Source organism: Prosopis cineraria, unplaced genomic scaffold (assembly GCF_029017545.1).
Source record: "Prosopis cineraria cultivar Desert tree isolate PC_DT_omini unplaced genomic scaffold, ASM2901754v1 PC969, whole genome shotgun sequence".
Classification (NCBI taxonomy): domain Eukaryota; kingdom Viridiplantae; phylum Streptophyta; class Magnoliopsida; order Fabales; family Fabaceae; genus Prosopis; species Prosopis cineraria.
The window spans coordinates 3,981-17,936 of record NW_026556294.1 but is presented as its reverse complement, the minus strand read 5'-3'; the positions used below and the strand labels follow the sequence as shown (position 1 = coordinate 17,936).

General features: G+C 36.1%; 1 protein-coding gene across 1 annotated transcript in view; it reads left to right on the top strand.

The window, feature by feature from the left end:
• Positions 1–13,712, top strand: part of LOC129298937 (BEACH domain-containing protein C2-like) — a 31,198-nt gene extending 17,486 nt beyond the window's left edge. Inside the window, 9 exon segments of the mRNA XM_054937379.1 lie at positions 4,797–4,946; positions 5,779–5,863; positions 5,961–6,081; positions 6,255–6,351; positions 8,105–8,218; positions 9,727–10,090; positions 11,374–12,143; positions 12,576–12,698; positions 13,334–13,712. Coding sequence (XP_054793354.1) covers positions 4,797–4,946; positions 5,779–5,863; positions 5,961–6,081; positions 6,255–6,351; positions 8,105–8,218; positions 9,727–10,090; positions 11,374–12,143; positions 12,576–12,698; positions 13,334–13,411 — 1,902 coding nt within the window. The 3' untranslated portion in view covers positions 13,412–13,712.
• Positions 13,713–13,956: the final 244 nt, after the last annotated feature.

The following is a 13,956-nucleotide window of genomic DNA, read 5'->3' as shown; positions in this document are numbered from 1 at the left end:
CCAAATTCCAGATCTCTTGACTGAACCTATAAGCTATACATAGAACCTTTTTGGTTAGTCTAAGCTCACCATTAGTGGGGGAAATAGGGCCAATATCTCTTAACCACCTTTGGACTATGGATTCTCCCTAACCAATCAGTAGGGTGTCAAATAAATACTCTTCTACCAATCACTTACATAGTGACAAGGAGTAACCCAACCATGCTTGTTAGCTGTGGTTCATAGGGCATTGGCGTCACACACGTTAGGATTATGGTTTACACAACTCCATAAGGTGAACTCCTATCTTTAATCACATATGAATGCTCATGCACTCCTGAGTTCTGCTAGTGGATTATAATCAACACTTTGGACCATGACTTCCTAGCCTTACACAAAACAGGGCCACAAGCCTTTACTTTAGACTAGGGCATTATTTTCTCATGCATACACGTGGAATTTGAGTAAAAATATTTCTTATCGATACAAAATATTGAAATACAACTAGGTTTTTATACACTGGGATGAGAGAAAATAATAATAATTACTAATAACTACTAATAAAGACTAATAAAGCCTAAGAATATTTACAATAAATGTCTAATATTCTGACACTCCTCCTCAAGCGGATCATAGATGCTAATTATGTCCAACTTGCTTGTGCTATTCTTAAATGCAGGTCCAAGTAACCTTTTAGTCAAACATCAGCAGCTTGCAACTTTGTAAGCAAATATGTGATGAAATGTCAGTTAATCTCAACATATTTAGACCTGTCATGTTTTATTGGATTTAAGGCCATGCTTATGGCAGCCTTATTATCACAGTAGAGCTTTAATAGTGAGCATGCTCCAACCTGTATCTCATTCAAGACTCGTTTAAGCCATAACTCCTTAGTAATTCCTTAAGCTAAAGCTCTCAATTCCGATTTAGCATTGCTTTGGAAACAACTATTTGCTTCTGGCTTCTCCATGTCACTAATTTTCCCCACACAAATGAATAGTAGCCGGAGGTTGATCTTTGATCTTTATAAGTTCCACTCCAACTTGTGTCGGTGTAAACTTCAATGGACCTTTACTCATGTTTTCTAAAGAACGAACCTCTACCAGGAGTACCTTTTAGAGGTCTCAAGATTCTGTACGCTGCCTTCATATGACTCTTCATTGGACAACTCATATTGACTGGCTATACTAACAGCAAAGGCTTGTAGTTGGCCTCATATAAGAGAGATTTATTAGTTTTCCAATGAGCTTTTGATATCTCTCTTTGTTAGTTGCTTCTTCCTTATCTTTGACTTCCTCTTCTTCTTCTTCACCTTCCTTATTTACCTTAAGCTTCTTCTTTAATTTCTTGACCTCAATGGGGGTTTCAATATGTCTACAGCCTAACGTACTTGTCTTCATCAGGAGATCAAGTATATATTTTCTCTTAGAAACATAGATTCCTCTTCTTGACTAGGCAACTTCCATCCCAAGAAAGTGTTTTAGCTTCCGTAGATCCTTGACTTCAAATTCCTTTCTAAGGGCAGCCTTCACTCTCTCTATCTCCTCAAAGTGATCTTCGATGAGTATTATGTCATCAACATAGACAATAACGACACATTTCTTGCTTCCCTCGACTTTAACAAACACTATATGATTGGATAACTGACTTCCAGTACTTCAATATTTGATGCCCTGGCACAACAGATCTTCCTCCTCTCGTGCGTTTTCTCTCCCTTCTCCTTCTGATTGTCACGAGTTGGCACGTTTGACTTGTCTAAATTTTGTGCCATGCGTTATAGCGCATACAATACATGTCGTAGCATGTGGCACAATGAGTAGAATCTCGCTGCTACTCGCACACTTTACTCTGAACATTTGTTTCTATTCATTCAATACCCCAACCAGTTAAAACACTAATTTATCATCAAAACCACAATTAATCCGTTAATCACTAATTCACCCCTAATTAGCAATTAGTTTCCCAGAAGTTTAGAGAAGAGGTTAATGCTACACTTGTGTTATGGAGATGGACTTTTGAATCAAAGGGTTTTCTCCCGAATAAAAGTAAGATTCAATATATGTATTGCATCTTTAATAAAAAGGCAAGTTACAAAGATTTGGAGGTAAAATTGGAGATTAGACCATACCATAGCCATCAAAGTTCAAGTACTTGGGATCAGTAATACAAAATGATGGGAAAATTGATGGGGATGTTACCTATAGGGTACAAGTTTGGTTGTTAAAATGGAGAAAAGGCATTGAGATTTGTTTGTGATTGCAAGGTATTTGCCGAACAACAAGAAGCCTTATCCCACTAAATGGAGTAGGCTAAATGGATAGCATTACGTTACTATGTTCTATCAACAACCAGCTTTTTAGATAAACCATTCACCAAAAGGTCCCACTCAATAACTTCCTTAGCATTCTTCTTGGTCTTCGTCTACCTTAAGACCCTCTAATCAACCCTCTCCATTGGCATCTCTAATGGCTTTCTTTTTACATGTTTAAATCACCTTAAGTGGTTTTCTACCATCTTCTCCTTGTTAGATGCCACCCTAACTTTTCGTCATATATGGTTATATGAATCTTATCTTTTCTTGTATGACTATACATACATCTTAATACCCTCATTTTTACTACCCTAACTTCATGCTCTTATTGTCCTTATACTGCCCAAACTACCATATAGCAATAAGAACACTCAAAAGACATTGGTGAACAATATCTTTTTGTTAATGATACATATAAAAAGTTGGGAGAATGACAATTAAGGCCTGATAAAATGGCATTTTGACAATGGCATCCAACCACAACAATAGCAACAAGCCTTATACCAAGGGACTTTCTAACAATGGTGTCCCAAAAATGAGGCAAATTGCATTGTAGTCCCAAGGGACTTTTCTAACAGTAAGCTTTACAGCTCAATCATTATATTGCCCTTAATTTGAAAATAAAAAATGCCCACAAAATTTTCCCTTTGAATTACAAGTAGTTCATAAGGAATCACAACTTTGCTTATAATGAATAACAACTAGCACCTCATGATTGAGAACTGCCATCTGCAAAGTCAGCTTCAGTATTTAATTCTAAATGATTAACTTGCAGCTGAATGACCTGTAGATCATTGAGGAATGACAATTTTGATTATAATGAATAATAGCTAAAACCTTATGATTGACAACTACTATATATAGAGCTAGTTCAAGATAAGTCTGTTGAGTAATGTGGAGTTGAATGACAAGTAGATCATAAGAAATAACAACAATTTCATGGTTGACAACTACCATCTAATCAGCTTTAGGATTTCAAGTCTACCAGGTAACGTCAAGTTGAATGATGAGTATGTTATTTGGAATAACAATGTCAGTATAATGATAACAATTACAAGCTCAGGATTGACAAATATCATGCAGAAGGATTTTAAGTGTAATGAGTAACCTGAAACTGGATAACAAGCACATTATTAGGAATAATAACATCGTTTATAATAAATAACAACTAAAAGCTCAGGATTGACAACTACTATTCACAAAGTTAATTTCAATTTTCTAAAATTGAGTTAGATCGTATATTAATTTGATCCCACTACTTTGTAGTAGTTGTTTATTATAAGTGAAGTCATGATTCCTAATAGTGTACCTGTCATTCAGCTCCAAGTTTCTTGTCATTCCTAACTTTCTGGATAGAAGTTGTCAATCATGAAGTAGTTGATATTGATTATAAATTAAGTTGTTATTCCTTATGAGGTACTTGTCATTCATCTCCATGTTAATTAATAGACTTCAAATCCTATAGATGGCTTTGTGATAGCAGTTGTCAATCATGTGCTTTTAGTTGTCATTCATTATAATCGAAGTTGTTATTCCTTATGAGCTACTTGTCATTTAGCTCCAAGTTACAAGTTACTCAGTAGACTTGAAACTTGAAGCTGACTTTGTAGATAGTGGTTGTCAATCATGAGGTTTGGTTGATATTTATTATAAGAGAAGTTATGATTCTTTATGAACTAATTGTTTAGAGGGAGTGTTTTGTGGCCCTTTTTTATTTTCAAAGCAAGGGCAATATGGTAATTGAACTACAAAACTTAATGTTAGAAAAGTCTGTTGGGACTGTAGTGCAATTTGCCATTTTGTGGGACTCCATTGTCAAAACATCATTTTAGTAGGTCTTAAACGTCATTCTCCTTGAAAAGTTGGCTGTTGATAGAGCGAAATGCTGTCATGCAATATATGTGACTGAATTTACTTAGTAGGATGAGGCTTGCACTCAGTCCATAGTGATAAGTACTATGGAATACTTTAGTTGTCTGGCTCTTATTAATGAAACAGCATTGCGCTTAGTGTATATGGTGATCTGGGCTGAGAAAAAATGAAAATGGAAAGGAAATTAAGCATCCTTGGATTTATGAGAGTCAGGTTCTCTCTCCTTCCTGTTTTGGCTTAATATAACACACCCTAGGCGGCTCACACTCTTTCCCCAAATCATAAACATACAGACAAAATTGTTGACTCCCTCCTAATTCCTATTCTGCCCTTCATCTACCACCTTAACACTGATATTTTCTTGGGCCTTCCTTAGTTTTTCCTTTATGCATTTATCATCAGTTTTGGCTCTTTCTTTTTCCTCTCACAGACATGGCCCAAATAGATGTTGGTTCATCATTTTTCCCACCTCAACAGCTAACTTTTGTGAAAGGCTTCCCTACCATACTTGGGTACCCATCAAAGTTCTTTTTTTGCCCTTTCTTTATTTTTTTGGTGAACCTGACTGCTTTTAAATTTCTGGTTTTGGATTTTCTGATCAATATATATATATATATATATATATATTTTGCAGGTCTTGTATTATCTTGTTCGAGTTGAACCATTTACCACCCTTGCTATCCAACTGCAAGGAGGAAAATTTGATCATGCTGATAGGATGTTTTCTGACATTGGTGCTACCTGGAATGGAGTTCTTGAGGACATGAGTGATGTCAAAGAATTGGTATAAGTTTATTTATCGTTCAGAAAATTGATTGCTTGATCTACTTGTTTGTTAAAAGTAGGTGTTATCTTTTTTTTTTTTTGGGTTGGTTGAATGGGGCCTTGGGAAAGCCTGTAAGGGGGAACTATTCAAGAATCCCTCATTTACTTTGAATAAGTTCTAACGTGGTCCTTATTGTATCAAAGCCTTTGGCATCTATTCAAGTTTTCACCTGACATATGGGGGACTTGTGTTTGTCCACATTGTTATCCTGAAGAGTCTTTGATGAGGACGCTCATTAGAGATTTTAGGCATTTGAATTGAATGTGCTTGATTCTGTCACCATTAAAACGCTTTGGCTTAAACTTCACCACAGGATAACCACACAAGATGCTGATACTTAATGGGGTTGAATCTGAGGATTTAACCTGTAACCACTTGGTAATAGAGGTCAGGGCATGTTTGTGATCTGCAGACCTAATATTAAGCCCATTATTTTTAAACCTAATTGTTGTTTCAATTTAGCATTATCATTTGTGATTTTTTTTTTTCAGAATACTTAGGATATTATTTTCAATTAATCTTTTCTGATTCTTCATGATTTTCAAGTAGATGAGCTACCTTAATTCTCCTTTTACGTATTGATGTACTGTTTCTTTTCTTCAATGAAAATTAGTTCTGGGAAATTTAATGGTACTATGTGGAGGACAATTCCTAATCAAAAACATAAATGAAGGCTTATGAAAGTTCTTCCGTAATGATATAATCTCAATCAGATTGTTTTCATATGAAATGCATATGTTGGTTAGTTTTAACCTGTATCTTAATCAGTTTGGTTTTCAATTTACAATAGGTTCCTGAGCTATTTTATCTCCCTGAGGCTCTCACAAATGGAAATTTAATTGATTTTGGCACTACACAATTGGGAGAAAAGCTTGGTATGCTCATTGAGATTTTGTGTTTGTTATTTGGGATGAGCTTCACTCACATGAAAGCATTGATTGATCTCCTTTTTATTTTCTCCTGTCATACTAGATGCTGTTAAACTTCCTGCCTGGGCTGAGAATCCTATTGATTTCATTCATAAGCATCAGATGGCTCTCGAGAGTGAGTATGCATCTGCTCATTTGCATGAGTGGATTGACCTTATCTTCGGGTAGGTTTTGACTATGTCTATGTGTGTATGCTTTCTTTTTTGTAATTTGCACATTTACGCTTGTGATGTCAATAATTGGATCTGAATTACTCTCTGTTTAGGTTTACATTTTTCTTGTGGGTTTCATTGATGATTTGCTGCTTGCATCTACATAAATGATTTGGACCTTGTAGGTACAAGCAACGAGGAAAAGAAGCTATTGCAGCAAATAATGTTTTCTTTTATATTACTTATGAAGGAGCAGTGGATATTGATAAAATTTCTGACCCAGTAAGTCTCCGTTGCTCATCAAATTTAATCAATTGCTATTTGAGAAATGATTTGCATGAATGATGCACTAGGCAATACAATATTCCAATGAATAATTTCTTAAAATTGAATAGATTGTGGGGACAGAAGTGTTGGCTTTTTGGACAATGAGCAGTGCAGTTGGGGAACCCAGCGTCCCTTTGTTTAGAATAGTGGTTTATGTGTTTATTTGAATGAATCATAAGGGTAGATGATAGAGACCTAATAAGGGGTATTCAGGTGGAACAGAAGAGATTGTGGAGTCCCATTATCAGTTTGCCTATGATACTGTTTATTCTTCCGGAATGAGATTGGGGTATTTTGTAAAATGCTTTACTGTTATGAGAATTCTTGAGGATGTTTCTGGTCTTAAGGTGAACTTGGCAAATGGTGGTGCTTGGAAAGGCATAAATGGCAATTCAGTACTCTTTCTTCTCGAGCTGCTTTAGTGGGGTGCAAAGTTCTTCATTAGCTCCTTGCCTGTTTCTATAACCACTCATTGATATTCCCCCCCCCCCTTGTTTACCCCCAAAGGAAGGTGTTATGTTAACCACGAACAGTTGACTTTTGTTTACCAACAAGGGATGTCTTTTCTTCGGTTGAGCGACCAACATATTCTTCATTCTTTTTCAAGCTTCAACTTTGTTCTTAGACCCAATAACAACAACAACAACAAACAATTCTCACTCCTTTACCCAAATTATTCTTCTTCTTCCTCAATCAAAATAAGATTAAGCCAAACCTAACCCATTCGACAAAAATCAGGTTAATTCAACCAGAATCAAGTCAATTAGGTTCATTCATGCTTATTTAAAAAGAAAATGAAAAGGGGAAAAAACTCCCAGAGATAATAGATTTGGATCAGGAATGAGTTTCTAGAAGTGATCAACAAAGACTATACAAGTGGAAGATTTAGCAAGAAATGCAGACCTGATTGAAATCCATGGAGAAAGAGGACCCCAAGGACTAGATTTAAAAAATGTGATGGTGAAGAACCAACATGATTGATGAAGATAGGTGCGCTCACCAGAGAGAAACAACACGATCTGATGAAGAACAAGACAATGTGACCTATGGAGTGGGTGATGCTGAAGAGGACAGATGAGCAATGCTAGGGAAGGTGAAGATGGAGATGGTCTGGCTTTGGTGGAGACAGTCAATGGTAGAAGAGGTGAAAGGGAAAGAAGAAAAGGGAGGGATATCCAATTGACTTAATTTGGAGGGTAATTTGTATCATTTCAGATTGGATACTGAGGGCAAAAAATGACATCTCATAACCAGAGGGTGATAATCACCATTCATCTGTCTCTGCCGTGAATTTTATTGCCAAAAAATGTGCAATTAGGATTGCTATGACAATGCCTTTTACCATGAAAAAGCCAACCAAACATACACTCTGGTAATGGGATCTGGATTAACACTACCATGGAGGCTAGGAAATGAACCCAACAAGCCATAGTAGTTTCTATCAATTTATCGAAGGACAATCTCTTAGGATGATGATCTGTTAATCAAGTCAATCTTAATTGCTTAACCTATCGGGAATTATTAACATGAATTTCTTTCCACTGACAGTAATGGTTAAGGAAGCATTGTGCATTATAGGATTCTATATGGAGTGCGTTTGTTAAAACATTGGCTTGAAACCAACTTCCTTGCTTTTGTCCTTGGCTGTAGCAAATCTGTTTTGCAAATCACAACTTGATATTTCTCTTTTGCACATGCCAATAAAAAGGTACAACAGCGTGCCACACAAGATCAGATTGCATATTTTGGACAGACACCGTCTCAACTTCTGACTGTTCCTCACCTGAAGAAGATGCCATTATCAGAAGTTCTGCATTTGCAGGTAATTTTCTACCCTGATTGGTTAGGTAACTTCATTGATAGTAGTGCAGTTTCATGATTATTATGCTTCGTTTGGCTTTGTTTTATGTGTACAGACTGCTGATTGGAGTTTGGTGTAGTACATATCAATAATATATCAAATATTAGACTCATCAAGTTAATGCTGCATTGGAAATTCATGGTTAAAACCTGATTAGTTTGTTTTTGACGTGATAATAGTAGGAGCCAAAATGATACTTGAACTCTAAAATTTAATTTAATATTCCTTCCAGTCACATATAGGGCATCTAAGACAGTTTTGGATTGGTCTAAAGTATAGGGCCCCTATCTAAATGTCTGGAGAATTTATTATTTTATTCCACAAGTGCCCTTCATTAACTACATAGTCAAGTCTTCTCACCAAGAACAAGAGGGAGAGTGAGAATATATTTAAGTTAATTAATTAGGGCCATTTTTGGGAAAAACATTTAATTTGAAACAAATTTAATGAATCTAACTATTTTTCTTAATCTTGGTGAGGTAATTATTGGTGACTTATTTGAAACTGGAGGGAGTATATTTTATGAAGGTAATGGACTTCAATTCTGGTAGATAAGAGGCAGACAATGTTGATGTTGACCAAGAGCTGAAGAATAGAATTCCATACATGAATAAAGATTGTTGGTATTCACAAAGGATATACAAATGAACTTATCTAAAGGATACAAGCAAAATGCCCATATGCGCGTTCAACCATGCACCATTAAATATAGTGCTTCTTAGCCTAAAAGGAGGAACGCATAATATTTGACTGACAAGGTGGTTGGTTTTATGAAGCCTGCAAGTTAGGTCTATATGTGAGATGAATCACTTGATACTTTGAACTTTTAATCCAAAATTTTCATTATGCAATATTTCAAAATCTGAAACAACTAGCAGCTATATGAGGAAGCTTCTTTTTTCTTTACATGAAGCAATGCAATTTTCAATAGCCATAACCTGTCAGAAGACTGAGGAATGCCATTCATCTTTAAAATATCTCTCTCATATGGAAGTGCTTTTGGTCCTGGAGCGAATAAAGAACCTGTCACCATTTCTTGTTCTGAAATTTGGAGCTGCAGGTTGTGAGGTCTCAATGATCTTTTGATCATTGAATTAAAGAGGTTCTGATACCACGCCCATTATCTTGACCTAGAAGCTTAGATTATTAAGAGAAAATCCATGGCTGGTTTGATTCATGTCTATTTACGTTATAAATTTATTCCTCTTGCTTACAGTTAGTATTTATTCTATTCTTATGTGTTTTGATGATAGCTGCTGGGAGATAATGAGGTAGAATTCATTACCATTGAGCTTTCAGTATCTATAAAAATGATGGAAGGTTTTATTTCCGAAGTGAATAAGTTGTAAAGATTTTCTGAGTTCATGATCAGATCTTGGTTTGATGTCTTTTTACTTGACATTTTCATATTGTTGATTAGGACTATAAGTGGTCATAATCATAAAGCATGCAATTCTCTTTGTTATCAGACAATATTCCGCAATCCAAAAGAAGTCAAACCTTATGCTGTTCCCACCCCTGACCGCTGCAATGTACCTGCTGCTGCCATTCAAGCATCTTCAGACATGGTCGTGGTTGTTGATATGAATGCACCAGCAGCTTGTGTTGCACAACACAAGTGGCAGCCGAATACACCTGATGGTCAGGGTACTCCATTCCTCTTCCAACATGGAAAAGCTACAGGCTCTGCTGGTGGGACACTTATGCGCATGTTCAAAGGCCCTGCAGGATCTGATGAAGACTGGCATTTCCCCCAAGCACAAGCATTTGCTGTCTCTGGAATTAGAAGCACTGCCATTGTCTCTATTACTTGTGACAGAGAAATTATTACTGGTAAGTCTAGTGGAGCCCAAGAATATTCACATATGTTGCCTCTGGTATCTATTTTCTGAGAAAAGTCATTATTTTAGATGACTATGTACTGTAAAATTTATAACCGTTGGATTTGATTTATACTCATCACCATTGATTTAGTGTCTGGTGAATTTGGGAATTAGTTGTTCAGTTAAATATTCCATCTCTCTTTCAAGTCATCTATACTGAGGAGTTGAACATGATAAGTTATTTGGACTTTACCGTATATAGTCTTGTAATATTTGATCTTTCCTTGTTCATCCTCCTGTCATGATCTGATTCAACATGCAAGATGTTTTTGGTTTGTTAATATCTAAGATGACAGGTGCCATTCAAGATATTATTAGTGTCATAAGGTGACTCCATTTTGGGTGTTATCTAATATCAGAAAAACTATGGGATATCATATCTCACTTATCAAAGACTACCTTTACAAACATGGGCATCTTTAGATACCATGGTATACTATGATGTCCATGGTATTCTGGAACTTGGACCTGGGGAAAAACAAATGTGATATGGGAGGATCTAAGATTTTTATTCCAGTGCAGAGGTTTCCAAAAGTTTGGAAAAGGGAAATAACACTGTAATTACCTCACATGGCTCGTGAGGTGTGTGGGAGAAAGGACTATTAGGTAGATATATATTGAGGACTGATTTCAAATAAGGGTTTAAGGAAGAACATGAGTGTGGTGTGGGGGACTCTGGCCTCTCAAAAGGCTAGACCGTCCGCATTTTTCTGGTGTGTTTTTCATTGTAGCTTTTCTAATTAGACATACACTCTGGCGGAATGATTGTTCTACGAGTTATATTGAGTAGAACTCTATATTTGATTAAAACAAAATACTTCCACAGACATTGTCTAAGCTTAATAACACGGGTTCTCAGTTTATGACCATTGTCTAACCTTATCCCCAACAGATAACTTTGTCTCAAGTACCACCTCATGTTCAAGAATGATCAGATAAAATTGCCCATAAATTAGGTTTATATAGTTCTCCAACCGCATTAATTAGTATTAGCCCACTAATAAAAGGGAATGGGAAAACACTAGATCAAGCATTTCAGATATTGGTATGTTTTAACCCAATAAAGTATGATGGTTGCAGCATGTAAGACCTTATTTGGAAACAACTATCTTTTCTTAATATGTGATTAACACTTTTCTGATTTTGTGAAAAACCTTTGTACATTATTTAAGACATTTATTTTAATTTCTTTGTTATCTGACATTTATCCTGAATATTTTGGCTTCTTATTAGGTGGACATGCTGATAATAGCATTAAGCTGATATCCTCGGATGGAGCTAAAACCTTGGAAACAGCCTGTGCGCACAGTGCTCCTGTAACATGCCTTGGCCTTTCACTGGATAGCAAGTACCTGGTGACAGGATCCCGGGATACCACTGTAATACTATGGAGAATACATCGGGCACTTTTGTCTCGCTCAAGTGTGTCTGAACCTTCATCTGGGACAGGTACTCAGCCTTCGACAAGCAGTAATTCTTCATCAAACTTGTTGACAGAAAAGAATCGGAGGTGTCGTATTGAAGGTCCCATATATATACTTCGGGGCCACCATAGTGAAATCCTCAGTTGTTGTGTCAGTTCAGATATAGGAATTGTTGTTTCATGTTCCCTTTCTTCGGATGTTCTGTTGCACTCTGTCAGAAGAGGACGTCTAATTAGAAGATTAGTTGGTGTGAAGGCTCATATTGTCCGCCTTTCCTCTGATGGTGTTGTTGTGACTTGGAACGAGTCAGAGCATACTCTCAGCACCTTCACTCTTAATGGTGTTTTAATTGCTGAAACACAATTATCTTTCTCTAGCAGGATTAGTTGCATTGAAATTCCTGTTGATGGGAAGAGTGCCTTAATTGGAATTAATCCTCTAGAAAATGCTGGGGTCTATAATAATAGTTGGAATTTGAGCGATGATGATATTGATTCAGAATCAGGAAAAGCTCAAGAAAGCAATGGAATAAATGCTTCGTTGCCATCTATTTGCTTCCTGGATTTGCACACTCTGAAGGTAAAATATTAAGATGCATTAATTCAGATGTCAAAAGTAAACATCTTGATTTCTAATTCACACTACCCAGTTGCTTTATTTCGCATCAATTTCGAACTTGCGTTTATCCTAGAGTTCACACTAGAAATATTTTCTGCATATTCCTCGCTAAAGAAATTTTCTCAGGCAGAACTAACCCTCAATTCTTGCGTACTGCAGTTTCTTCCTTCCTTATATTTGTCTAGAACTAATCTTTATTTGTATCTTTCTCTTTGAATCAAGTGTGATAATTTTTATGTGGGCCATACATTGATTGTTAATTTCAGTATGACATAACCGTAAAATGAAACGACGAAATTTCATGGGCCGTCCTTTTCTGCAGGTCCCTTAATCTCAGTCCTGCCAGACTGTTTTACCTCGTTTCTAACCAATATGCCGTACTATTATTTGTAGGTATTTCATATATTAAAGCTGGGAAAAGGACAGGATATCACAGCTCTAGCTTTAAACAAGGATAACACAAATCTTTTGGTCTCAACTTTGGATAAACAGTTGATAATCTTCACTGATCCAGCTGTAAGTGAAATCATTCTTTGACTTTGTCCTTTTTTTGTGTAGTTTGCAGTGCAAGGTGTCACGTTTTCTGCTCCATGTATTTTGTTTGAAGTAATAAACTTCCTTTATTTTCCTTCAAAATGCTTTAAAAAAAAAATTCCTAAATAACATGGGATGTTCATTTCGCAACAACGGAACCTACCTTTAAAGTTCATATAACTACACCAACAGGGGGTTGAGTTTATTGAAAGAGACTAGTTCCTCACAACTTGAAAGAACAAATCCCCATTGAAAGATAGGTATCCACATTCAGTGCCTAACCGTGTTTCGAATAGGATTGCATCTAACGAGAATATTTGTGAGCAAGAAAAAAAGGTTCATAGAACTACCCCAAAGGGCACAGAATTAAACTCTGCAAAAATGCTTTTATCAGTTTAATATTTTTCTGTTAATCTTTAGAGTTCCACTTAATTTTCAATTTTTTCTCTATGGTCAAAGTTTGTTATTGGGTAATGACATACTCATGGAAGTTGGATGACAGGGCCTAAAACTTTAAATTTGAGTTATAACCTCTAAAATATGATATCTCCAACATATTTTTTAGCTGAAGCTTGCTACATGCCATGGCTTGTAACTGAGCTAGTTCTTGCTTGCAGTTAAGCTTGAAAGTAGTTGATCAAATGCTGAAGCTGGGTTGGGAAGGTGATGGGCTTACACCCCTCATAAAGTCATAGATTTTAGGGCATACAGAAGTAAATTACAGATATTTTATAGATAACAATTGTTAGGAATCGTGGTTTAAGGTTTTTGAGCTCTTGTTTGTAAGCATTTTTGGTTCCGTCCCAGTGGTTCAGGGATGTCTTGTAATATATGTACTATCAGAGACAAGCGTTAGCCTTTAGTGATAGGTAAATTAGTTGCAAGTATAGTTCTCTCATTGCTCTCCCACATGTGCTCAAAATATTAGTGCATCACATTGATTGTTTTCCCTCATTTTTTTAATTATATTGAATGAAAATATGATGCGTTTCTTTCTTTGTTTTTCTTCTTCTGGGGCAATGCAGCTTCATTTAGATTTGAGATTGATTATTTTTTCGACGGATTTTTTTTTCCTTTTTTTTTCACCTATATTTCATTATGTGTTGTGATCAATGAAATTTCAACGGTTTTTATATCTTATTTCGCTGGTTGTGTATAATCCGATTAGTCTGTGGTTAGAGACCACAATCAAGTCACATCAGTTTTCTAACAGACGGCTTCGCAACTTGGAAGTTGTCGG